Source organism: Phoca vitulina, unplaced genomic scaffold, assembly GCF_004348235.1.
Source record: "Phoca vitulina isolate PV1807 unplaced genomic scaffold, GSC_HSeal_1.0 scaffold39, whole genome shotgun sequence".
NCBI classification, from domain to species: Eukaryota; Metazoa; Chordata; class Mammalia; order Carnivora; family Phocidae; genus Phoca; species Phoca vitulina.
The window spans coordinates 11,260,094-11,287,882 of record NW_022589742.1 but is presented as its reverse complement, the minus strand read 5'-3'; the positions used below and the strand labels follow the sequence as shown (position 1 = coordinate 11,287,882).

General features: G+C 42.7%; 1 protein-coding gene across 1 annotated transcript; it reads right to left on the bottom strand.

Moving 5' to 3' along the window:
• Positions 1–3,572: 3,572 nt before the first annotated feature.
• Positions 3,573–27,789, bottom strand: MOSPD1 (motile sperm domain containing 1). The gene is made up of 6 exons (XM_032428335.1): positions 27,680–27,789; positions 14,945–15,202; positions 14,759–14,834; positions 12,880–13,097; positions 7,364–7,525; positions 3,573–5,385 (listed from the first exon to the last, which is right to left on the bottom strand). The coding sequence occupies exons 2-6, from the start codon at positions 15,096–15,098 to the stop codon at positions 5,354–5,356; spliced, it is 642 nt and encodes a 213-aa protein (XP_032284226.1). The 5' UTR covers positions 15,099–15,202; positions 27,680–27,789; the 3' UTR covers positions 3,573–5,353.

The following is a 27,789-nucleotide window of genomic DNA, read 5'->3' as shown; positions in this document are numbered from 1 at the left end:
CTGCGGGGCTCTCCATCCGAATCTTCTAGTGGAACTGTGGGGTCCCACCTCCACCGCACGCCCTCCGATGTCCTTTGGGTCCGTTTTGAATTGTTCCCTTTGTGTTCTCTCAAAATGTCAGGGCTTTCGGTGCTACTGGCAGTCTTCAGTCTTTTTCATAATAACAGAGTTTTGAAATGTCAGCGTTCTGTTTCCGTGTGCGTGTTGAAACCCGTGGGTGTCTCCTGGGCGGCTGCCCTGTCGCCGCTCCGCTCAAGTGTTCCCCGAGTGAAAACATCCAGGAGAGACGCTCGTCTCCAGAATCCCTTCTAGAAACCTGAAACTTGACAGGCTGCCTTTGTCCAGCTCCTTTTGAAGTTAACTTGGGTGGCAGAATTGTGCAGGCCTCACGATTTCTCGAGGGGACAGAAACACCTGCAGCGACAGATAATTACAGCGCCTGCCATGCGTCTTGCCGTGCATTTCCTGTTTGCTGGCTGCTTTCGGGATGAATCATATTTGCTTGCACGGTGACAACTATTTCTTTACCCTGTTCCTGATGAAACTTTGCCATACCTGGGGCCCTTGGGGTGGCTGGTTCTTCCCTCAGCAGCCCACGTTCGGCCCCTGGAATCATGGCAGGGGAAAGGGCTTTCTTTGTGGCACACGGGAAATAATGGCCCGTCCCTCGTCCCTCGGAGTCTCGACCATCTCCCTGGAAAGTGCCTTAAAGCCACCTGCCTCACCTCGCGGCACATTCACCCTTGCCTTTGCTTGCAGGCCCAGCCCCTCTCTGGGTGGGACTCCAGCACAGCCTTGAAGGGGGGACCGCAAATCCACGCGGCACCGACACGCACCGGACCTGTGATCCCTTGCCGGTCACCCAGCTCTTGAGGGTGAGAGCCTGTCCACATGTGACAGGGTTCAAATGAAAGGGAAGGCCTTAAGTGAGTTGAATTAAGTAATCTCTAATAGGGAAGATCCAACTGCTTGATGATTCTGGGAATCTACTTGAGAAACTCATGGGGAGGGGGTGTCCTTTTACAAAACGGGGAAATTAGACACTTCAGAGAGGGGGAAAGCTGCCTAGGAGAGACACTGGTTACAAATTTAGTCTTTGATATGAAATACTGCTACTGAGTCATCGACAATAAACCCCTTCCAAGATTATAAGGGGATAAATTCTCCCGTACTGTTATCTAGCACCTTTATGGTTTCCTTTTTTTTGTTTTTTTTACATTTAAGTTGTTGATCCATTTAGAGTTTATCCTGGTAGCATGCATCAGTCCAACTTCAATTTGTTCTAGATGGCTATTCAGTTGTTTTCATGCCATTTATTGACCAGTATATTGTTTTTCTGTTTTGAGAGGACACCTCTAGCATATACGAAATTCCCAGATGCCTTTGGGTCTATTTCTGTACTTTCAATTCTTTTCCATTGGTCTATTCATGGGCCAAGGCCACAGTTAGAATTATTGGGGTTATATAAATGTTTTAATTTCTGGAAGAATTTCTCCCATTAATCTTTTGAAGAGTTTTCTTAGCTGTGCTTATTTCTCCGTATGAATCTAGAATCAACTTGTCTAGGTTAAGAAAAGACACCAAAACTCTTGGTATTCTTATTGGAACCATATTAAATTTATATAACTTAGAAACAATGGAGGGGCCCCTGGGGGGCGCTCAGTCAGTTGAGTGTCTGACTCGATCTCAGCTCAGATCTTTTTTTTTTAAAGATTTTATTTGTCAGAGAGAGAGAGAGAGAGAGCACAAGCAGGGGATGCGGCAGGCAGAGGGAGAGGCAGGCTCCCCGCGGAGCAAGGAACCTGATACAGGACTCGATCCCAGGACCCCGAGATCATGACCTGAGCCGAAGGCAGAAGCTTAACTGATTGAGCCACCCAAGCATCCCTCAGCTCAGGTCCTGATCTCAGGGTCGTTTGAGTTCAAGCCCCATGTTGGGTTCCACACTGGGTGTGGAGCCTACCTTAAAAAAAAAAAAAAAAAACCTATTAGGGGCGCCTGGGTGGCTCAGTCCTTAAGCGTCTGCCTTCGGCTCAGGTCATGGTCCCAGGGTCCTGGGATCGAGCCCCGCGTCAGGCTCCCTGCTCGGCGGGAAGCCTGCCTCTCCCTCTCCCACTCCCCCTGCTTGTGTTCCCTCTCTCGCTGTGTCTCTCTCTGTCAAATAAATAAATAAAATCTTAAAAAAAAAACTATTAAAAAAGAAACAAGGGAAATTTTAATGATGTCAAGACTGTATGTCCGAGAACAGTAAGATGGCTTTCCATTTGCTCAAGTCTAGTTTTCTGTTTACCGAAAGTGTCTTATAGTTTCCCTCATAAAAAATTTTGAACTTTAAATTTAAACCTAGGGTTTTTGAATTTTAATTTTTTTGCGACCACAAATGGATTATCCTTCAAACTGGTGTCTGTGTGTACGTATGTAAATATGATCTGTAACCTTGGAATGATCTGGGGTTTTCTAGGATTCAAAATCCAGAAGTCATCAAAGATTCATAAATTCGACTACCCCCAGATTAAGTTTTCCATGGTAAACATACTATAAGCGGAGTCAAGAGAAAAATGAGAAGCTAGAAGGAAGTCTTTGCAACTCATTATCACAAAATGCTCCTACAAGCCAAGAACAACCCACCCACCAGAGAGCAGGGGGTGGGGGAACAGAGGATATGAACAAATAGCTCTCTGAAGATGTGGCCCACCTCACTTTGGGGTTAATAAAGAAAGTACACTGAGATGCCACTTATCCATCAGATGAGCAAAACACACGGCTGCTGGGACGGTGGGAGAACAGACACTTCTCGGGCAGTGCTGGTAAAACCGGTCAGGAGGGAACTGGCTAAGTGAATTATGCTACACGCCACACAAGAAAACACTCGGCAGCTATTAGGAAAAAGAATGAGGATCCTCTTTAGCTACTGATCCAGAAAATTCTCCTGGATATAGTGTCAAGTGGAAAAGAGCTAGGTGTTTGCAACGATGTGGATGGAACTGGAGGGTATGATGCTAAGCGAAGTAAGTCCATCAGAGAAAGACAAGTATCATATGATCTCACTGATATGAGGAATTTGAGAAACAAGACAGAGGATCATAGGGGAAGGGAGGGAAAAATGAAACAAGATGAAACCAGAGAGGGAGACAAACCACAAGAGACTCTTAATCACAGGACACAAAACTGAGGGTTGCTGGAGGGGAGGGGGATGGGGGGATGGGGTAACTGGGGGATGGGCATTAAGGAGGGCACGGGAGGTAATGAGCACTGGGTGTTATGTAAGACTGATGAATCACTGACCTCCACCTGAAACCAGTAATACATTATATGTTAATTAAAAAAAAAAAAAGAGCTGGGTACAGTATAGTATATAGAATAAGCTACCATTTACATATAAAACCATAAAAATGAAAATATGTATTTAGATAAAGAAACAATGGAACCATATTTAAACCAACAACAGTGGTCACTTGAAAGGACCTGAGTGGACAGGGAAGGCAGTGATTTTTTTTACTGTACACCTTTTTATTTTTTAAAAAAGTCATCTCTACGCCCAACATGGGGCTCAAACTCAGGCGCCCTGGTATACCTTTTTATAGTTGACTTTGGAAGCACGTGACTATTACCTACTCAAAAATTTAAACAAATTAATTCCCCTGGTAAAATAAGAAACTTAAGACATTTTAGCTCATATATTTCACTTATTTTTCCTGTTTAACTCACAGGAATAGGAGACAGCTCTAGGAAACAGGAGACTAAAACGGAGTTCCTCAGCGGTAACCAGAATAAAATGTGTACGTCAGTGTGAAACTCAGGCCTCCATTTCCATTTATTTTTTTAAAGTAATTTGTCCTTTACAATGTGTCATCTCATACACACACGCGCGCACACGCACACATACATGGGAGGGCTTGAAAGGGACAGAGAAACAAGAATAACCTCCAAACATAATTTTTTTTACAAAGTTTAAAATAAATTACATTTCTGTCTTCTCAGTCATTACATAATGTACAGACATGATCCATTTAATGATTTAGCTTTCCCAAATTGTTAAACAATGAGGATTTTCTGTTAAAGAAGATATGTAAAAGCTTTCACTTTAGAAGCAAAGTACTATTTCCTGCAGAAAACCAACCTCGGGCATACATTTTGTGGTTATGTATATTCCTTGGGAAGACTACAGTAGCAGTGCAGAAGTTCACTCTATAAAAAGATCTGAAAGATGATTTTCAAGAGACTCAATGCATTGTGCTCTCAGATAAAAATCCTAAGTCAAAAGATCAGTTATGACAATAACAGTTAAAACTGCATATATATGTTAAAGATCAGAAGAAGCTATAAAGAAATGTAAATATTTGTGCTTTGGGGACTTTTTTTTTTTTGGTAAAGTTGTTTTAATAAATAGAAACTTAAAAAATGTCTCAGTGACTGATATAAAATAGACACATATCAAGGATTTCCTATACTTGGCTTAGAGTTTAAAGGTGAAAAACATCTCTACATATACCACCCGGCATCTGGTAATCCCAGTCCGGGCTAGTTGCTGACAGTCAGGCAAGGGGTTAGGAAGAAATGATAAAGTGATTTTTTCTCCTCCTATTAACATAAAGCATGATCCAGAGGTAAAGCCAGGGTGAACCAAATAACTAAACAAATGCCTACCTTCCTTTCAAATTCTTAGACCAAACAGAGAAGTCATGCTACTTCTAGGAGTGTCAAAGAAAACCCTAGAACTACCTATCCTGTAGTTCACCATATGAATTAAGTATGTCTGGTCTTCTGGGAGATCCTAGGACAGGATAAGCATGATCCCTCCATACTTTATGCTTTTTCTTTCTTTCTTTTTTTTTTTTTTTACCCTCCACACATTAACTGTAAGACTTATTTTTAAAAACACCATGGCAACTGTTTATAATGACAGAGGACAAGGTATCATTTACATAGTAACACTGCTGTTTGTAGTTAGGGAAATAAATGTCATTTCATGTTTAGGCTGGTCAGTTTGCTCTTTCAGGCCTTTCACTTGGAAGGACATATAACCTTAAGAATCAAAGTGAATTAGAAAAAAAAAATGAGAAAATAGATGTTTTAGTTAAAGTCTTTTGCACAACAGCTTTAGATATAAAAAGAATTTCTTCAAATAATTTCCTAGGCGTCACTCAGAAGCATCCTTGCTGTCTGTAACATAATGTATTGGAGTCCTTCCAATAAAATTATAGAGTAATTTAAAATATATATTATACTTTTGCAATTGTTGTAAATCATTCAATAGTTTGTAGCATGTTAATGGAGTGAAAGAGAGATAAAAGGCAGTCCACATTCATATTTGCAAGATAAATTTACTTCAGAAGTCAACTGAATTCCTTGCTCATGTTCTAAGTATAGCCATTGTGATAAGACCTGAAAGAAAAAAATTGGAGAACAGTTAAAGCCATGCATTTTACAAAGTCTTCCATTCAATAAGCAATTGTTTAGATCTCAATGAGCAAATAAAATACAGCACATAGACAGGCACTCTACCAAGAATCCAAAGTCAGTTTGAATTTAGTTGATATTATACAGAAGAAATCCAATTTACAGCAATGGGCAGTCACTGGATAGATTTAATTAAATCACTAATGTCTGGCCATAGCTAATTTTTTAACCATCAACTATACCTCCCACTTTATCCAGTCCCATCAGCTACAAGAATAGCAGTAAAGCCAGCCAAGTTCATCAACAAAAACAGGTCGAGCCTATTTGAATCCCAGGGCTCTAGGACCACAAAGAGACAGAAGCATAATATTCCTGCCGGGCTTGTCTCTTTTGAAGAGACTCCATACATGAAACCATAAACATTTAATAATGTAAGAATATGCTCAGTCCTAAATAAGTGGTTAAAAAAAAAAAAAAAAAGTGGTGAGTGATAAAGTACAGAGAGGGAGAACAATCCCGTAGGACCTGGGCAGGTCAGAAAAGATGCCCCAAAAGGTAAAGCTGAAATAAGCCTAAGAGATGGACAGGAATGATAAAGAACAAGGAGATCAGCAGGCATTTCAGGTGTGGGGACGGCAAAGCGAGGACCAAGAGGCTGACCAGACTCTTTGATGAGCTTTTCAGGACTAACCTCACAGGCTGTGATCAAGGATTTATACAGGCGATCAGCTGGACGAGACTGGCTCAAAGAGGTCTCAGGATGGAGAGCCTCGGATGCCCAACTACGGAGTCCTACTTCTTTCTCTGGGCTGTAGGGAGTCCTTGATGGCTCCCGGGTAGGGAGTGGCGGGGGTGAAACCAAAGCAGAATGGAAATCCATCTGACAGCAATGCAATGGGGCATTTGGGGGGTTAAAATAACGGGTTGGGGGGGCAGGAATAGGAAGAGAAGGGGCACAGATAGAAGGCAGGAAGCCAAATTGAGAAGACAATTTTGAAACTTAAAGGGAGCATAGGGGCACCTGGGTGGCTCAGTCGGTTAAGCGTCTGCCTTCAGCTCAGGTCATGATCCCGGGGTCCTGGATTGAGCCCCATGTCAGGCTCCCTGCTCAGCGGAGAGCCTGCTTCTCCCCCTCCCTCTGCCCGTCCCCCCTGCTCGTGCACGCCGTCAAATAAGTAAAATCTTTAAAAAGATAAAAATAAAAAAAGAGAGCATACCAAGGAGTACTGAGAGAATAGTGAAGAGAGTTGGCCTCTCGGAAGAGGTGACAGGAGACTATGAAGACAGTCATGACTGGATCCCTAATCCCTGACACATGGCAGGGACTGAGGAACTGTTTGTTCAGTTAAACTAATTATAAGATTTCAAGCCAGGATGACTGAAAGAATGATTTAACGGAAATCTGGGAACTGGTTTAAAGAGAAAGGTTCACAGTGTTAAACAAGGCTGCATTGTTCACCTTTATCACTGTATGCACTTTGTCTAAGGGTTTCCCTGGGATCAGTTCCTAGAAGTAGAAATGCTGGATGGGGCAATATACACATCTTACATTTTAGACCTGTTTTATACCATCGCAAGTCAGCAAAAGGAAAACAACTGAATACAGCATTAGGTGCCGGATCAATCAGCTACAAAGAACTCATCGTCGAGGCGCCTGGCTGGCTTAGTCAGTAAAGCATGGGACTCTCGATCTTGGGGTCGCGAATTTGAGTCCCCACGTGTGTAAAGAGAACTTACATCAACTTAAAAAGGAAAATAAAAAAGAACGAAATGTAAGCCAAAACATTAAATCTTAAAATGCGCTTCACCTCAACACATGCTTTTGAAGCAATCTTGCCGGTTTTTCTATTAAAAAAAAAAAAACAACTTTAAAGCAGCACCAGCCGCATGGCCCTTACCCGTCTAAGGCCACCACTAGCACCTCCGGGCACACGCACGCCCCACGCGCAGCTTTAGCACTTACCTAAGATATAAGCAGCCACTAGCTTCTGATTCACACTTAAGTGGAGGTAGAGGGGCACCAGTGATCCCGCATCCCCCAGTGTGGGGAGCATCAGAGCTGCGATGCACACCACTCCCAGGAAGACAGTTAGGAAGCTAGGTCCCGAGGACACAACTCTGTTCTCTGTAAAAAGACAACACTTCCTGAGCGTGCTTCTGAAAATGCCCCAAGGCCAAAGTTCATTCGCATAGACGGTCTACCACTCACCAGGATGCTGGTTTTGTCTTACTTCTCTGACTCTTTGCCCATCATTTCCATGCCACAGGGACGTATCTGCTGGACTTATCTGGAAGCCCAGAATGTCTCTGAGTCGTTACAGAAATGGAATGTTGAAACGGCATTGTGAGGTAGTAAGTTCCTACTGAGGGGTCACCGTCCTTACCCACCCCCGCCTCACCCTAATGAGTAGAAAGCGGTCAAGCATGCATCGTCTGTGTTTATAAAATACACCAACAGAATTTTTAAAGAATGGGCTAGAAATAGAAATGGAAGTTCTGATCTTTTCTTCCTGTACCCCAATGGATGGCTTGTGTCTCTTACTCCATTCTGGAGCCCACTGCCTTCTGAGAGTATCTTAGGTAGACAGGTTTGGTCCTCATAACTGTAGCATCCTGCTACCATTTTTGAAAACAGTAAAAGCAGCAGAAAAGCACTACATGAGTGTTTTAAAGCTACCTGTGGGGGCGCCCGGGGGGCTCAGCTCAGTCGGTGAAGCGTCTACCTTCGGCTCAGGTCATGATCCCGGGGCCCTAGGATCGAACCCTGCATCGGGCTCCCTGCTCAGCAGGCAGTCTGCTTCTGCTTCTCCCTCTCCCTCTGCCCCTCTCCCCCCTGCTCGTGCTCTCTCCCTCTCCCAATAAAATCTTAAAAAAAAAAAAAAAAAAAAGCTACCTGTGAAAATTCTTGTCCCCTGCTCTATTCCATTTACAGCAAAGGAGGAAGCAGAAACAATACCTGGCAAGTATTATGCTACATGAAATAAACCAGTCACAGCAGGACAATTACTGCATGACTGCACTTACACGAGGTATCTAAAACACAGTCCAACTCAGAATCAGAGAGTAGAACGGTGGTTACCATTGGGGGTGTGTTTAAAATGGGAGTTACTGGGGCGCCTGGGTGGCTCAGTCGGTTAAGCGTCTGCCTTCGGCTCAGGTCATGATCCCGGGGTCCTGGGATCGAGCCCCGCATCGGGCTCCCTGCTCAGAGGGGAGCCTGCTTCTCCCTCTGCCTCTGCCCCCCTCCTCCTTGCTCATGTTCTCTCTCTCTCTCAAATAAATGGAATCTTAAAAAAATAAAATAAAATCTTTAAAAAAAATAAAAAATAAATGGGAGTTACTAATCACGGGCATAATGTCGCAATTAAGCAAGCTGAGTAAGTTCTACGGGGCGCCTGGGTGGCTCAGTGGTTAAGCGTCTGCCTTCGGCTCAGGTCATGATCCCGGGGTCCTGGGATCGAGCCCCGCATCGGGCTCCCTGCTCAGAGGGGAGCCTGCTTCTCCCTCTGCCTCTGCCCCCCTCCTCCTTGCTCATGTTCTCTCTCTCTCTCAAATAAATGGAATCTTAAAAAAATAAAATAAAATCTTTAAAAAAAATAAAAAATAAATGGGAGTTACTAATCACGGGCATAATGTCGCAATTAAGCAAGCTGAGTAAGTTCTACGGGGCGCCTGGGTGGCTCAGTCGTTAAGCGTCTGCCTTCGGCTCAGGTCATGATCCCAGGGTCCTGGGATCGAGCCCCGCATCGGGCTCCCTGCTCCGCGGGAAGCCTGCTTCTCCCTCTCCCACTCCCCCTGCTTGTGTTCCCTCTCTCGCTGTGTCTCTGTCTGTCAAATAAATAAATAAAATCTTTAAAAAAAAAAAAAAAAAAAAGCAAGCTGAGTAAGTTCTAGAGCTCTACTGTACAACACTGTGCCTATAGTGAACAATACTGTATTGTACACTTAAACATTTGTGAGTTAAGTGTTCTTACTTCAATAAAAGAAAATTTAAAAAACATTAGCCGTGCTTGCTGTATGTGTGCAATATTCATACCCATATTTTTAAGAAACCCGGTAACAACATATTCTGTCATAGAGCTTTTCCCACCACCCTTCTTTCATTAAAAGGAATAGCCAACAGCAACACAATCTTGTGTTTTATTAATGAAATAACACTGTTCATTTTATTATTAAATGCAGCTTTTCTAAATTATTAATACCTTAGCTGTTGTGCAAAGTTTAATTGAGCCTTGCCAAAGCCAGACAGGTGGAAACAAATTCAAATTTTATAGTGATTATTGCTTGAGACGAAACAACAGCATAAATACCTAAAAACAAGTCTTCTTTTTAGTTAGTAAATGAAGTATCTTTGTATTTATATTTGCTGCAGAGATAAGCTTTCAAGGCAAACATTTATTTAGGACTACCACACCGCTGGCTGAAAACCCACAATAAAGATAATTTCAAGGAATTCTTAGTATTTAGAGAAATTCCAAAGACATTTGCATAGATGCTTGCAATTTTTCAAAGTGGAAATGGCTTTTCTTCTGATACTACAAGATTGTTGTAAAAATTTTATAGAGCTATAGAAAACATAAAGGCTCCTGATCAGTCTCACCCTCCTAGAGAGAACACTGTTAACAGCTTGGTACAGATCCTTTCAGAGTTTATAAACACCCACATAAACATGAAAAAAAAAATTTTTTTAACATAAATGAGACCATAATATGCATACTGTTCTATAACTGTTTTTTCCTCTCCGAAATATATATATGAGCCTCGTTCTATGTCAACGTATAAGCATCTGTCATTCTATCAGATCCTTGGAAATAAATGTCTGCCTGGCATCCCATCTTATGAATATTCATAATTTAATCCAATCCCCAACTGATGGACTTTTAGGTCATTTTCAATCTTTTATTATTATAAACAATAATAAAGAGTGTAATTTTCTTAAGCCAGAGGGCACGGACTCAAAACATTGCACAGACATAGCGGTTCATTAGCAATGTAATTAAGACAAACCCACCAAGACGCAGCTGCATCTTTTCAAAACATCTTTTTAATAACCTGGGCTTTGGTATTTTGTTCAAGTATGCTTTGTGGGTTTCTCTTAAATTTCTGTTAAATGAAAAAAAAAAATATATATATATATATAAATGTACTTATGCACATAGACAAGGTCTGGAAAAGAACACGGAACACTTATGTAAGCAGATTTGTTAAGTGTGTGGGACTGTAGGTGCTGTTTTCCTTTATGAATTTGTTACTGCTATGTCTTTTATAGTAGAATCAGCTCGAGAAGAAATTTCTCATTTTCCTGCCTTTTGATACACTTATAAGAACACATTTATAAAATCTGCATCTTTCGCAATCTAGCCTCTGACCATTTTCCGGCTGGTCCACAGAGCCTCACAACACTGCTGCACTTGGGGTATGTCTGATAGTCATTTCTCTAAGCTAAACATGTGCAAAAATAATGACATTTCAAAACCTCCCCCCAAACAATCTCGATTCGTTTCAACATTTTAGTTCAGAGACACTTAATGAAAAACCATAGAATTTTACATACTGGAAACCACATGTAATTTACTATTCATTTAATAAACAGAAGTGAAAAATATCACTTTGTCCACATGGACTAAATCAGGCACCATTATACACTACTAAAGAAGAAAACTTTCCTCAGTTTCCTACCACGTTATTAGGAACGTGGGGGGGAACTCCTTGTAAACTGGACATGTGGGCCAGGACTTCATACGGGGCTCTACCGTGGTGTCGCTCCTTGCTCTGAAGAGTGGCAAGAGCCATGGAAACCTTGTGAGACAAAGCAAACCAATCCAACAGACCCCACTGGATGAGAAGTCCAGCCCTCGTAGTGAAACCCATGCACACACTACTCTGTGCCGGGCACTCTGCTCGTGGCCGAGGACATGAGAGTTAACTAGACAAATAAGGTGCTTGTCTTCATTGGGCTTCCTGACATGGATGGCTTAGAGAGGTTTTTTTTCCCAGAACAGAAATCACCTCCTTTCTTTATCTACTTTGATTTTACAATTAGAAGAATTCTCTAATATGCTTCAGATACCAAAGGTTCACTGTCCAGGGAAAATAAGAATAAAATGCTCAATTAATACACACTGTAATCATTTAGCCTTTTAGGATGATTTTCACCTGAATTCTAATAAGTTTTAAAATAAAGGGAAAAAATATAAAACTTTTAATCCTTATTATTTGGGGGGGAGGGCTATTAAACTGGTCTGTTAAATACAGAAATGAGCCGATGGCCATTTTCCTTTAAATTATGAATTGAACATCAAAAACCAAATAGTCATTATATGACTTTTCTTATTCTAGAAGAGGTACCTCCAAGGGGGAATCTTGCATTTCCATAAACATGTATAAGCCAACTTCATAATACTGATCGGAGATCAAAGTGACATTTACCAGAGGCTCTCTTTCAGCTTCAAAAGATGAAAATCTGGTCCTATCGGTCAATAACAGTTGCTGAGAAGAAGCAATCTACTGGCTTCTACCTAGTCCCTAGTCTCGGGGTCACCAGAAAACCTGGGCACTCCATACATGGATGGAGAAGACTCTTGCCCACAGTAAATCAAAGAGGCATTACTCCCTGTGTTATCCAAATAAACACTCTAAGCTCTAAGATGAACAAACTGATAGGGACCTGTGAATTAATGTAATGACAAGTAGATTTGTTTTTAATTCCTCATAGACAATGTTGCAATTTCAAGGACAGCTGCTATCACATTCATATATCACTATCAAAAAGTTTCCATGTTTTTCTATGGAAAATTTTATCTTCCTCCTCTTATAATGGGGTTGGAAGGAGATAATGAGACGTTAAGAGGGAGGAGGAATGACGTCCAAAGAGTTGAATATGAGGATAGTGTCAATGTTGAAAGAATATATCATAACACTTCTGAATATCTAAGCTGGAAGGAAATGAGGAATGGAGAGGGATTCAATTAATAGCCCACAGGGGATATTATAATCTACTTAGTTTAATTAACTTCAACTTTAATGAGATTTTTTTTTTTTTTCAAAATAATATGAACAGCGCACCAAGCTTGGCCTATTGCCAAACACAATCTCTCTCCTTCTTCGAACTAATTAAATGAGAAAGGATACGGGAAAGTCACAGAAACAAAAGTATATAATTGCCAAATTGTGCTAGCCTTCGAAAGTACAGGGGGGCTGCATTCTCGGGTCGACACATTTCAGAGGCGATAGCAACACTCGGCCTCTCCTTACAGCCTCGGCAGCCAAGAGCTTCTCTCCTCATTTCAAGTCCAGCTCTAGGCCTCTTGCTCGATTTTTCGGTACCTGATCTCTAGTTCGGTTCCGTTCTGAAGTAGTTAATTAGGTGGAAAGTGGCAGATCATTTTTCTAGTAATGATTCTTAGCTCCCTGATGACTTTTTCCAGTTAGAAATGCGTTAAGAGCGCCAACGGGCTTTAAAAGCAACCCCAAAACTACCTGGTTGAAAGGACTGCTCAAAAAATAAACTTTCGGTTAAATGTTCCTTTATCCTTTTTTCCTCTTCTTCCTTTTGTTGTTCTTTTGCAGATGGGAGAAGAATAGCCACAACCTCTTTCCTTCCTAAAGCCTTCCTCTGGCTTTGCTCGGAAACTTGAAAGCGGAACTTGTCTTTTACGCCATAGTGACAGGATTGAACATCTCTATGACGAATCACACTGAAAACATTAAAAAATAAATGCTGTTTAGGTTTCTGGGGGCCTGTCAAACAGAATTCAGCCTGAGATTTCATACAGGAGAACATTAACTAACTGTAACCAAATGTTCAAATACAGAAAGTTGCTAATGATGCTTTAAAAAAAAAAAAAAAAAAAAGCCACAGCATAACCCAAAAGGAAATGGGTGATTCTAAAATATTTGATGAAAACACATACTCTACAACACAGAATAAAAGTCTGAAGTAAAAGAACGATAGGTAAAGGAAATTCCTTTTAGCAAGGACATTTTTTCCCCCTTGAGATCTGCGGGCAGCCGTAGTTACTGAATAGGATATATGAAATACCTTCTTCCTCACCAAAGTCTCGTGGGTTTCTACTGCCGCTTAGTTACTGTGCAAGTAACAAACCTCACCTAGACTCAAAACTGAAAGTCGTGCACACAGGTAAAAACAAGCAATTGAATAAGTAACCAGTATGATCAATGCAACAGAAGCCTAACAATACACTTCTGTCTTCCTCTGAAAAGAGTATAAGGCACTTGCAATTTTACAAGAGCGATCTACAATTCCATTTATCTTACTTCGTTCTTAATAGAGAACACAAACCAATTAGGTCAAAGATAACACATTTCTTTGGCAAGAGACTACATTTCTTTGGAATAGTCCTTGCTTACTGTGTATTGAATGAAAATCAAACGAAACCTGTGAAAACACGTCCTCAAAAGATACATCATTTTATGGATATGGGAGGATGAAAACATACTCAGAAGAAAAAACTTCTGCTTCTCATTCTCATGGAAGGTTTAAACAAACACAGTTGACTTGGTAGCTTAAATTAAGAGCTGGTCAATGGCTCCATCTGGTCACCACTAGCTCTAAAGTGAAAATTACATATGAACAGCTTGAACAAACAATCATCTATCTGACACTTAATTTCTGACAAAATTATCTGGAAGAACTCAGATAACCTTTTACAGATGAGTAGCTACACACTTGCTTCCTGTTTGAAGAGATTAACTTCCAGGCTTATTAGCTGAATCATTTCAGATGAACTTTTTTACCATTGTTCTGTGAATGTAGTATTACTAGTTTCCCAAATGTCACTATAATAGGATGTTCCAAAGAAAGCTAAATTCCATTATAGCTAGAGAAATGTAAAGGAATGAGTTAGAACTTGAACTTCATAAGCGACCCCGCTATAACAAGCACAACAATTGAGGAGATGTTCACAGAAACATTAACACACACATCAGCTCCAGCATCGTGAAATATTACTAAGGATTTGGTCGACCTGTTTAGCATCTTAAGGGCTTCTTAAGAATTGTGAGGGATCGGGACGCCTGGGTGGCTCAGTCGGCTAATCATCTGCCTTCCGCTCAGGTCATGATCTATCTCAGGGTCTGCTTCTCCCTCTGCCCCCGCCGCCCACCGCCCCCCCTCCCCCGCTCATGTGCGCTCACTCTCTCTCTCTCAAATAAATAACCTTTAAAAAACAATAAATAAAATTTAAAAAAGAATTATGAGAAACTACAACTCCCAGCAAAAATTCAAAATGTAATAAATGCCTAAGTGGGAATGGCTTCAAGACGAGATCCTTTTCAAGTTAAACACATAAATATTAACACACGTACAACATGTTACCAGGAAGGGATTTTGACTTACATATCCACACAACACTGAGGCTTTACTGCACCTGCAGCGTCAGCGACAACATACTTATTTGGAGTAGTACACAAAACTGAAAGAAAAAGTCACAATGGCCATTAGTGTTTTTTAAAAATTAGTTTCTACAAGTAAACAATTAGTAGGGACTAGTTACAATCCATAAAAGAGACCTAGGAGACTCACCTTTGAACTTTAAGGCAAACTCATAGGGATTATACAGAGTCAACACTTGCTTATGTGTTGACTGGTCATCTGCATAAAATATTAGCTCCGTGGGAAACACAAAAACAGGAAGATTTCCTTCCACTAACTCTGGCTGTCTTTTTTGTTGATGCATTGGCACTGAATCCCCCTTGCTGCAGCTTCTGTTTTTACAGTCTCAAATCTATTTTGGACTTTTCTTAAGTCAGTTAGTTAAAAACTCCAAAGCATTTTGGCAATCTAGAAAGAGAAGAAGAGAGAAGGAAATCGAATGATACCTGTTTTCATTTGCTGTCCCTCCAACAAAAAGCTTGCATTAAAACAGGTCCCCAAACCATTTAAAGCTGCCCTTGGACTTCTCCTCGTGGCTTACTTACACAGCTTGTTCCAAACTATGCAAAGAAATTTACACATGCTCCTTTCACACTCAAGATTTCAACCTATGATAAATTACATAAATACTAGAATAAAGAAGTCTTGCTACCTCAAATTAATCACCCTCTTTCAAGGAGGTGAGATCAAAGGGCCATCACTCTTTTTAAAACCTCGGATTTCTTGGGGCGCCTGGGTGGCTCAGTCGTTAAGCGTCTGCCTTCAGCTCAGGTCATGATCCCAGCGTCCTGGGATCGAGCCCCGCATCGGGATCCCTGCTCGGCGGGAAGCCTGCTTCTCCCTCTCCTACTCCCCCTGCTCGTGTTCCCTCTGTCAAATAAATAAAATCTTTAAAAATAATAATAATAAATAAATAAATAAAACCTCGGATTTCTTAAGAAGTAGAACAAATTAAGTATTGTCACAACTGATTTTATGTGAGTTAATCAGAATTCTCAAAGGCGAAAAAATAAAAATTAAGTTTCCATGCGTTATGGGAGAAAAACACGAGACTTACTTTTACACTCGTTTCAACAATGCCTTAGTTAATGCCTTCTGGCAGCATGGGTGAGAGAGTTCATCTTTTTTTCTACCAAAAACCCAAGACAAGCAAAAATGTCTTGAAAGGAAGCCGAAAATCCAAACTCGTTAAGGAGTCCTTGGGAGTTTTCTATGAAAAGTTCAAAGTCAGTCGGTAGGCTCTGTCAGGTACACAGGCTTCAGGAGAGCCCTTTGCTTCCAACTTAGAGACCTTTGGGATTCCTTGTGGGGTTCTTGAATATGTCCTGAATAGTTGTAGCTAGAAGTCTGTCTGATAGGTGTGATGTTGCTGTTTATTTCCTAATCTCATTTTAATCAACATTTTTTTTTAATTAATCAACAACATTCTTATTTAGCTAGCATCCTAAGAATGTGGCTTCTGAAAATGCAAAAGCTAAAACAATACGATCACAGAAAATGTCTGATTTTCACTCTGTAGATGACACCTTTAAAAGAGCCCATAAACCATTTCATACTTTGTGTTCAAGTTCCCACACCTTCAAAGAGCAATATAACACAAGATTAAACTGTTTGGTTTTACCAGCTATCGGGCTGGTGTGCCGACTCTGCTTGAGGCCCTTCCAACTTTTACCAAATGAGATACTGTATAATCATGTATGCAAATTTTTATTTTCTTTCAGCTGAACACCTGTTATAAGGCAGGAACTGTGTCAGGAGCTGTGCAGAGATACAAAGATGAATAATGCACAGGCCCTGCCCTCAAACGACTCAAATTGCGGGGCACCTGGGTGGCGGAATTGGTTGAGTAACCAACTCTTGGTTTTGGCTCAGGTCAAGATCTCATGGTCATGGGATCGAGCCCCGCGTTGGGCTCCGTGCTCAGTATGGAGTCCGCTTGAGATGCTCTCTCTCCCTCTCCCCCTGCTTGTGCTCTCTAAATAATAAATAAAATCTTTAAAAAAAAAAAGACTCGGGCGCCTGGGTGGCTCAGTTGGTTAAGCGACTGCCTTCGGCTCAGGTCATGATCCTGGAGTCCCGGGATCGAGTCCCACATGGGGCTCCCTGCTCAGCAGGGGGTCTGCTTCTCCCTCTGCCCTCTTCCCTCTCATGCTCTCTGTCTCTCATTCTCTCTCTCTCAAATAAATAAATAAAATCTTTAAAAAAAATAAATAAATAAATAAAAATAAAAAAAAAAGACTCAAATCTAACGGACAAAACAGTATTTAAGCTACCTCTATTATAATGCATAGCACTATATATATATAAAGTGCTAAGGAATTAGATTACATGAATAATTCTACCTGGAAGAGAGGCAAGGAGAGGGCATTTGAGGTAGTCTCTAAAGAAAAAAAAAAGGCAGGAGCGTCCGGGTGGCTCAGATGGTTAAGTGTCTGCCTTTGGCTCAGGACATGATCCCAGAGTCCTGGGATCGAGGCCGAGGACCGCATCGGGCTCCCTGCTCAGCGGGGAGTCTGCTTCTCCCCACCGCCCATTCCACCCCCCCACCCCCGCTCATGCTTGTTCGCGCTGTCTCTCTCAAATAAATAAAATCTTAAAAAGAAAAAAAAAAGGCATATACTTCTGTGTCGGGGGGGGCACTGGTAGGAAGGGCATTCTGACCTAGGGGACAGCATATGCCAAGGCACAGAAATGTGAAGGTGAGGGACAACACTGGGAAGATCATAATCCACAAGCTGTCCCAGATCATCATACTACTTCCTGTGTATTTTACAGCATGCATGTAGCTCATGACAGGGTAGGGTTTTGGGGTGTTTTGTTTTTTTTTATTTCCAAAGGGCCTATTTTTTTGAAAGGGCCTACTACATTTTTATTAGTAATAACATGTAATATGTGTATCATTCATAACAGATTACAAACTTTTTATTAATTACATATACTGAATTAATTAAGACATGCAATGCTTTTAGCACTTACTGTAGGCCAGGCAATGTTCTAAGTGTTTGCTGCTGTTATTAAATTAGGAAGAGACAGAGACAGATACTGTCAGCAGGCCTCCCGCCTACAGTTCAGCATTTCCACTCCAGCTAACTAACTCTCCACTGTAATACAATAAAACTAAGATTATTCTGAACAGCATCCGATGAAATCATTCTAATTTTGAGTTTTTATTTGCCACATATTTCTTTCTTTTGCTAAGGGCCATACACATTTCTATTTGGATAATGTGCTCTCAGAAGTTTGGTATATTTTTTCCAACAGAAAATAATTAGCTCTATTACTTTCTTAGTGAGCTTGGCTATCAGAAACACAACATCCGAGTTTGCCATCACTAAATAGTATTCAACGTCTCATTCTAAAACGTTGTTAGGATGAGAATTTAGGGGCCCCTGGGTGGCTCAGTTGGTTAAGCATCTGCCTTTGGCTCAGGTCATGATCCCAGGGTCCTGGGATCGAGCCCTGCATCAGGCTCCCTGCTCAGCTTCTCCCTCTTCCTCTGATCCTCCTCCCCGCTCGTGCTCTCTCTCTCTCTCAAATAAATAAATAAAATCTTAAAAAAAAAAAAAAAAAAAGGATGAGAATTTAGCTTAGGATAAAAAGGTGGCATGGTGGGGCACCTGGGTGGCTCAGATGGTTAAGCGTCTGCCTTCGGCTCAGGTCATGATCCCAGGGTCCTGGGATCGAGCCCCGCGTCGGGCTCCCTGCTCAGCGGGGGGCCTGCTTCTCCCCCTGCTCATATTCTCTCTCTCTGTATCTCTGTGTCTTGAATGAATAAATTTAAAAATCTTAAAAAAAAATTAAAAAATTAAAAAAAAGGTGGCATGGCATCTCTGATTTCTGGAAAACAGTTTAGTCAATAAATGTTGGTAAAACCGGGTATCCACCTAGGGGGAAAAAAAAGTTGAATTTATCCCTTATTCCTTACAAAATTCCAAAACTTTATCAGGGTAAATTCAAATGGATCCAAGTTTTAAATGTAGAAAAAGAAAACCGTAAAACACTAGAAACCATGGGAAATCTTTTTTCTTTTCTAATCTGAGCAACCAGAAACCAAAAAATATTGACAAATTCGACTATTGAAAAACTCTTAAAACACTGCATGGCAAAAAAAAAAAAAGTCTAGGGGCGCCTGGGTGGCTCAGTCGTTAAGCGTCTGCCTTCGGCTCAGGTCATGTTCCCAGGGTCCTGGGATAGAGCCCCGCATTGGGCTCCCTGCTCGGCGGGAGGCCTGCTTCTCCCTCTCCCACTCCCCCTGCTTGTGTTCCCTCGCTGTCTCTCTATCCAATAAATAAATAAAATCTTTAAAAAAAAAAAAAAGTCTATGCAAAGCCAAAGAAACTTTTCCAGTCATAGGCCAGGTCTGATTTCCCTACTAGATGTAGAGGAAATACCAATTATTATGAAAAAGCACTCACCATAAAAATGAGCAAATGCTGCAATGTTTTATAGAAAAGGACCAACTGTTTTTAAACTTCCCAGGGGAGGTGGAACCTCACTCACAAGAGAAATACAAACTAAAGCTACACCGAAATACACGTTATTACTTGCCAGACTGTCGAAAGACAACAAGTTTGATAGCATGGAGCATCCAGGCATGTTCCTAACGTTGCTGACAGGGATATAAACTGGCAGACGGACTCTCCCTGCCACAAGTAAACACACACGTCCTCCGATCTAGAGATTCTACTTCTAGGAATTCAGCCGGCATAAATATTCCTCTTGTGCGAAACCACGTACGTGGACGTGTTTTAATCCTCAGTACTGAGGAGTAAATAAAATGATTTATGGGAGGCACACAGAACAAAGCTTGGCACTCAACAAGGGTTAGCTGTTGTTGTCAATAGTCAAAGATGGAAACAGCCCAACTGTCCCTTAAGGGGGGGGGGGGGGTGGGTCATGAGATAAAGTATGATACAGCCATTTGCTGGGAGGCCAGGAAGCTGCCAAGAAGAAAGAGGAAGCCTTCTGTGTCGTGGAGGTATGGACTGACCGTCAAGTTCAGTGTTAAGTGAGAAAAGCAAGGTACAATGCAGAGTAGAGAGTATGCCATCATCTGAGTGGGAGAGGGAGGTCTCCCCGCTCTGGGTAAAAGATCTTGGGAAGGATGGCCAGGGCTGCCCCTGGAGAAACTACCTGAGCAGCTAGGGACAGGGGTGGAAGGGTGGTTTCCTCTGGATACCTTTTTCCATCTTCTATCTTTTGAATTCTGAACCCTATGAACACCTATTCAAAAGCTTTTGTGTGTGTGTGTGTGTGTGTGTGTGTGCGTGTGTGTGTGTGTTTAAGTCAAATTAAACAACTCCTCCAGGGCCTAATTTGGAAAAGGTGCCAGTTTTGAAACTCAAGAAGGAATTTAGAAACAATGTGTGAAAAATCTCTGTTAATTGCATTTTCCAATTCATGATCCTTTAATAAGATGGAGAACCTTAAACAATGTGTTAAATGCCAGGATTTCAATTCTTTAAAATCATTTTAGAGCAACAGAAGCTCATGCCAGTGAGAAAAACAAAGGTTTAAGAAGGCCTGCAAACTGAGGGAAATGTGCAACTTTTTGTTATAAAGGAGTATGACACGGTTTATAAATCTGACTGGGAAGTCAAAATTAACCACACAGAACAAGCACTAAACTCTTCCAACCTTAAGGGGAAGTTTGTTGGCACAACAAGAGTAGAAATTTCGCTAGCTTTCCATAATGGTTTAGTAGAATTCTTACTCTTCATTTTGAAGCTTTCTCTTGACGAGTTGAATATGAATGCTTTTCCCCAGGAATTGTCAATAAATAGGCTGTCTATCCCCCGATCACTGTTTAAAAAGTGTTTCATCGGTTTTTAGCAGTTTATTCTTTCTTTTTGTATCCCTGTTCCCATTTCTCACTTATCTTGGCTAAGATATAAATTGCCTCCTGAACTCCAACCAATGGAAATTAGGGGGGAATTAGCACCAGGTCACCAGAGCAATATCAGTGATTCGGCCAACAAACATAATGAAGCAGAACACCTGCCTCTAATTGATGGTTTTCCGGCGACTAACACTTTCTCTTTGCTCCCGTCCATACTGCAAAATGATAAAGTGCAAAAATTCTGGGGAAAGATTATATACTAAGCCGGAAAAACCTGACTCCAAATCGGTTTATGAGGTTGCTTTCCAAAAGTCAAACACACACAAAGTCAAAGAGTGTGAGCTCCCAGCGCTTCTCATTTTACCTCTGAGGAAAGCAGGCCCAGCATAAAGGACTTACCCAAGGTCACACAAGGTGCTGGTGGCAGATCTCTGGTCTCCAGACTCACACTTTCCTAAACGGTTCCATCTCCTCTGTGTCTCGTTCCAAAAGTCCTGCCTCTGATGCTCACTGTCACATTGTCACACATGCCCTCATCTCTAGAAAGTTCCCTGCTTCTCCAGAAGAGTTCTCAAAGGATGATCCAAAATTCAAGTCTTGTTACATGTGTTTCCTTTTCAGTTTTATAAAGAAAAACAACTGAGAGACAGTTTCACTTACTAAGCTGGGCATGCTTTCTTTTCCTGATTATGAAACAAGACCTACGGCTGTCGGTAACTATCCATGAGAGCATTAGTAACCAAGGTTTATTCTGTAGTCTACCTCTCTGGACACCAAAATGTTCCTCATTCTTCAAAGCTGCCTTCAAATTTCCCCTTTGTGCTCTTCCTCTACTTCTCTGATCTATATGATCTCACTGATTTTATTACCTTTTAATGCACTTATTGTATTGATTGAATATTCTGACATTTGTTTTGTGTGGGTTAATTTGGACTCCCCAGACTTCGAGCATAATGCCATATTGTTTTTCTGTGGGGTTTTTGTTGTTTTTCCTCATCCTACATAGACCCAAGCTCGGTGTTAGGCATTTAGCAGATACTGAACTTATCAGCTTGCCTACAGGTGTTTACTAATAACGGTTTCCTCCATCAAGGGACATTCCTCTTCCTCATGGCTGAACACACTTTGTCCATAAAAGACAGGGAAAGGATCCCACTTAAAAGAACAGCCAATCTATGGCAGCTGCTTACCGTGGGTTGGGGTAAGTGGAGAACAGAGAATCCGCACTCCCAGCTGCCTCTCCCCACCCCTCCCCGTTTCCCTCTCGTCATTAGCCCTGGCTCCTCAGTGCCCAAATAGGCTCCAAGGTGGCCCCGACCTCACAGGGAAGCAGTGCAGCTGGTGACTCGGGAGCCGCCTCGTCCTTGCCCTCTGTACCAAAGGCACAGAAATGCAATCGTGAATGAAATTTGGAAAGAAAACCTTATGTGTGTACACCACCTTGTGACCAGTTTGCAAACTACTCTCTCTCTCTCACACTCACTCACTCACACACACACACACACACACACACACTCGCCTAAACACATGAAGTCCTCACACTTTCCACCATCAGTCCAGGGAGACCAGTACCCTAAAGTGTGATCATTTTCTGTTTTCCTCACTTTAGACTGACAAGAAGGAAAAGATCAGACTCAGATAACTGAGAGTTTCAATACCTTTGCTCACCACAGATTCAAAATGGAGATTTAAAACAGAAACCACTTTAAAAGCATATTGTCATTTACCCTCCCCCCTTTTTTTGGAAAGAGGAGGCTGCGAGAAAATCAAATGAAATAAGTGGTCCTTGGGGATTCCTGTGCTGAAGTGGTTTCAAGCTTGAAACAGCTAAGGATTATCCCAAGTCCAGATTCCCCAGAAACCCATCTGCTGGGCCACAGTGCACCAGCTCCTTACGGCCTCTTCCTGCTTGTCTTTACTCTGATTAGGGTTCCCAGCTCCACCTCTAGGCGAGCTCCCTTTTATCTGGGCACAAAGACTATCTATCTCCTTCCTCCATACTTGGTGTGGTCTGCCAATGGCCAGCGAAATTCTAAACAGTTAAGAGCAATTAAGTTCTTCTGCTTTAGTCTCACTGTTATTCAAACCTCTTTTTTCCTTCCCATTTCATCAGCTCTACTCTCTTCCTCTTTAAATCTCCAGTATTGTCTATCAGGATTTTTAATGGCTGGTATATTCCTAAAGTCAAATGTTTCGGGGACGTCTGGGTGGCTCAGTTGGTTAAGCGTCTGCCTTTGGCTCAGGTCATGATCCCGGGGTCCTGGGATGGAGCCCCACATCGGGCTCCCTGCTCAGTGGGGAGCCTGCTTCTCCCTCTCCCATTCCCCCTGCTTGTGTTCCCTCTCTCGCTGTCCCTGTCAAATAAATAAATCTTCAAAAAAAAAAAAAAGTCTTTCACAAGCCATGTTCTAATGTCCACTTTACAGGTTCAATCGTTCATTGTGCAATATTAGGCCATTTGGTTTCTATACATTTTCTAGGTTTTTCATGTAATGTGATGTCTTACCAATGGGACTGAACTGCTATAAATAATGTGATGACAGGCTATTATCTATTCAAGATGGAAAAGTTGACTAGAGTACATTTTAAGATTTATAAAAAATAAGGATGCCCTCTAGCAGCATCAGTTTGAAAAGCATTTTTCTTAAAACTACTTATTTCCCATCTTTGTTTTACAATATCTCAGTGTCTTCAGGTATTTCAAGATGTGCGATTCTCAAAGCAAAATCCGTATAACTCATTATATGAAATACACATGTCGTGGGGCGCCTGGGTGGCTCAGTCGGTTAAGCATCCGCCTTTGGCTCAGGTCATGATCCCGGGTCCTGGGATCGAGCCTCATGTCAGTCTCCCTGCTCAGCGGGGAGCCTGCTTCTCCCTCTGCCTGCCGCTCCCCTGCTTGTGCTGACAAAATCTTTTAAAAAAAAAAAAAAAAAAGAAAGAAAGAAATACATATGTTGCTACCTATGGACCTCTCCAGAGTTTTAGAATCACAAGTTCATTCATGGAACATTAACTGAGCACTTATTATGTGCTAGGCCCTGTGCTGAGGAATATGGAGAAAAGATGAAAACATTGTCTCAGCCCTTGAAAAATTCAGTCTAGCAGGAAAAACAGATATACATGGTAATTAGGATATGATGTGACAAGTGTTAAAATGCTGGTAGATAAAAAAGCTCTAGGAGCATAAAGAAAGTGCCAGGCTGCCTTAAATAGGAGTTTGCAGTAGGAGTGGAGAGGGGGGTGAATTCCAGGAAGAAGATGTGTAGAGGCATGAAAGGGACTCTTAAGATGAGCTTTGGCACAGCACATGGTTAAAAAATAGCCTGTATGGAGGAGTGGCGGGAGATGGTGAAAACTCCTATAAGCCAAGTTCGGGGGTGGAGACTTGCTTCTGGGTGCCAGTGGTTATCAAAATGTGGTACCGGACCAGCAGCAGCAGCTTCACCTGGGAACTTGCTAGAAAAGCCAATTCTTGGGTCCCAGGCCAGACCTGCTGCCCCAGAAGTCCTGGGGTTGGGGCCCAGTCACCTTTGTTTTCACAAGCCCTCCGGATGATTCGAATGCATACTGCACTTTGAGAACCACTGCTTCGGGTGATGGGAAACCTCTGAAGGGTCTTTTTTTTTTTTTTTAAGATTTTTATTTATTTACTTGACACAGAGAGAGAGACAGCTAGAGAGAGAACACAAGCAGGGGGAGCAGGAGAGGGAGAGGGAGAAGCAGGCTCCTGGCTGAGCAGGGAGCCGGATGCAGGGCTCAATCCCAGGACTCTGGGACCATGACCCGAGCCAAAGGCAGACGCTTAACCTACTGAGCCACCCAGGCACCCCCTCTGAAGGGTCTTAAGCGGAGAACGGACTGGATAAGATCTGGAGTAGGAATCTGGTTGCCACTGACCAGTTAAGCACAACAGCGGACTCCAGAGGAGTTACAGGAAAAACCAAGTCACCCTTGAATCAACGTGGCATGAAGTGAGGGCCTAGATGAAGGCAGGAGGAATGGAGAGCAAACCGATTTGAGAGATGTCTTACAGGTGGCCCAGATTCAATCAGGTGACTAGGATATATCCATACGAAGGTGTGACTGCAAGGGTTTTCACATAAAAGCTGTAACCTTGTCGAAGGTATCAACCACTAGGTGTTTTAAGAAAGGAGTGTTCCACACAGTCCCGAGAAAAAGGGGGGAGATGGAGCACAATGTCTGTGTTTCCGTAGCGTCAAAAGCAAAGGGTACCCGGGCTTATCCACGAGTCGTCTTGGTCAGCTTGGCAGTTCGACTTCTCACGGGAAGTTAGTCAACTGGCGTTCATATATTAACATAAAAATCTTTTTAAGTTTGGTTAGCGTGAATCAATCCTTGAGACTGCCAATTTGGGGATGTGCTGGCAAAATTAAATCTCAAACGCTGCAAAGCTGAAAAAGGCCATTGGTTCTGGGGATCTATCTAACCAAGGTGAGACCCTGCTAGAGCCTTCTTTTCATCCTAACTTCATCACTGATCACATAGCCCACTTAATTCGGGAAGAAGCTGGGATGAATGAAAGAATCACGCTGTGCAATGCCCTAAAGGTCAAGAAAGTCGGGTGTGAACTGTTCTTTCTAATTTTGGAGGCAGGATTTAGCTGAGGCAATCTTCAATTTCCTGACGGAGAGGAGAGGAGAGAGGGGTCCAGGTCAACCCATATGGCTAATTTACCTAATGAGAATTTTGCAGAGCACAATCCTTATTTCTTTAGGACTCTGGATAGCTCTTGTTATGGACTGCATGTTCTTCCAGCTGATACCAATAACTTGGCTTATTTGACCATCTTATTTTGTCCAAGAGCAGTTCCCAATCAAAAACTGCACTATTTTATGGAATTTGAGAGCCATAAGGGACCCTGGAGACTAAAACAAAACTTTGATATTACAGGTGAGGAAACAGAAGGCCTCAAAGAGTAAATCACTTCATCTATTTATTGTAGGGCAAGATTCTCTACAATACTACAAGGCGGCAAAACAAGATTCAGAGCAACACCGATCTGCCCATTTAAATTTTAGACGATGTGTAAAATGCCTATTTTCATCTTAAACATTTTAAAAACAGAAAAAGAAGAGTAGCAAATTACTTTATTGGGCTATTAGAGGATGGGGAAGCTTTTCTTGTAGTTTCTTAATTGTTTCAGAAATTAGAGTTAAGGGGCACCTGGGTGGCTCAGTTGGCTAAGCGTCTGACTCTTGATTTTCGGCTCAGGTCATGATCTCAGGGTCCTGAGATCAAGCCCCACCTCGGGCTCCATGCTGGGTGTGGAGCCTGCTTAAGATTTTCTCTCCCTCTGCCTCTGCACCCACCCTCTCAAAAAAAAAAAAAAAAAAGAGAGAATTAAATGTCAAAGCTTCAGGAGAAAACCATTAAAAATAAAAAATTGGGGAAGAAAATGTGCATGAACAATTCAGGGGAAGAAACATGTATTATTTTATAAGCTATTTGTTCTGTTTTCGGTCTTCACCTACAAAGGGGTAACTTTATACTGAATATTGCCCATTACATCTAATTATATATTGCATGTAAAGGGAATCTATCACCACTACCCCTTACAGATTTGAGAAACTCCATATTTTCAAATATCCTGGTATTTGAGTAAACCTTGTATTTTGAGAGTTCCAGAAATGCTTCAGAAACTAGTTTAATCTTGTATCCTGTTCGGGTATGTAGATGTGAACAACTTGAAAGGCACATTTGGCCCCGCTTCCTGTTTTCCAAACTTCCCATTGCTTTCTACCACATATATATGTAATCTAGAAGTTGGTGTCCACTCCCTGGTCAATATCCTGTATATAGCATTTTATAGGCAGATTTCCAAGCACTTAAAGGAAACATGGACAAGATTTCCATCAGCAAGAATATATTAAATTCCAGGTGTGCCCTGGCTGAAACAGGAGACTTTCCCCCTTCTCTCTGGAATTCACATTAAGAACGCAATGCATTCCGATAGAACAGGACTGCTTTTTAGGCAAGATCCAAAGGATCCCATTTTCCAGGTCTGCGTCCATCTCTTTATTTCCCTCAACGGTCAAAAAAAAAAAAAAAAAAAAAAAACGGGACCGCTTTCATTTAGTATTTTGCCCTCTCACTCCCCGAGGTGAGGTCTCTTGGCTTCTACTGGGGCAGAAAAGCAACTCCAGTCCCGAGAGGGCAGGTTGTCAGTTACTTTACCCAAAGGGGAAACCGCAGAACACTGAATAAGGGCTGGAGGGCAGGAGAGGGAGTCTGAAACGGTCCGTCCTAGGACTGAAGCTCCAGCTGACTGGGGCCCAGCCTTTCCAGCCTTCATCCCCACACCGGCCGGCTCCATGTGAAACCGGTCATGTGAGCCTGTTTACAGCCGAGCAGCTGGTGCAACCATCAGGATCCGTGCGGAGGTCCAGGACGGGGGACGGATGCAGGCCACGTACCCCCGCCACCCCCCGCCACTATTCCGCGAAGGCGTTCGCTCTCCCTCTCCGCCTCGCCACCCCACTTTTCACCTCCCTCCAGCCATCCCGGGACGCCTCGTTCCAGCCCCGCCGATTTCCTTCCAGTTGCTCGCCGAGGGGGGGACCGGCTGGGTTGGGGGAAGGAGGAGTTAGGGCGAGGACGGTGTCACCCCGAATGGGGAGTCAGCCTCCCTTCCCTAGCCCTCCTCGCCACATCCGCCAAAGAGTTGTCCCTGGAGTCTCATCCCCGGGGCGACCGAACTCTGCCGGGCGGGCACCGGGAGGAACCCGAGCCTGCTGCCTCCGCCCGGGCACGGGAAAGGCACGCACGGGCCGGCCGGACCCTGGGGCCGGGCTCCGCGGGCGGCGGGGCAGCTGACAGGCAGAGATGGGGCAGAAAGGGCTCCATGTGCCCGCTCCCCACCTCCCACCCGCAGCCCGGCGCCGCCGAGCCCCGCCGTCAGTCACAGAGCCAAGCTCGGGGGCTGGGGACGGCTCATTCTGTGCGCGGGGTCTCTCGGCAACGTAACTTCCACGTCTTCCCGAAGTCGGAGGAAGTGGGTGACGGGACGGCGGGGGGACTCTCACCTCGGCAACCCCGGCTCCTCGGAAAGCAGCTGCGACTGCCCCTCCGCTCCTTTGTCAGCGTCTCTAGGCTGCACTGCCTGCTGGGATACCGGAGGACTCAAATGCCACCT

Excerpts from the sequence above, each read along its gene's own strand:
- MOSPD1 (XM_032428335.1), bottom strand. The coding sequence starts at position 15,098 with ATGCATCAACAAAAAAGACAGCCAGAGTTAGTGGAAGGAAATCTTCCT. Across the intron at positions 14,835-14,944 it reads GTTTGCCTTAAAGTTCAAAG|TTTTGTGTACTACTCCAAAT; the intron begins GTGAGTCTCCTA and ends TTTTTCTTTCAG. Across the intron at positions 13,098-14,758 it reads CCTCAGTGTTGTGTGGATAT|TGTGATTCGTCATAGAGATG; the intron begins GTAAGTCAAAAT and ends TAATGTTTTCAG.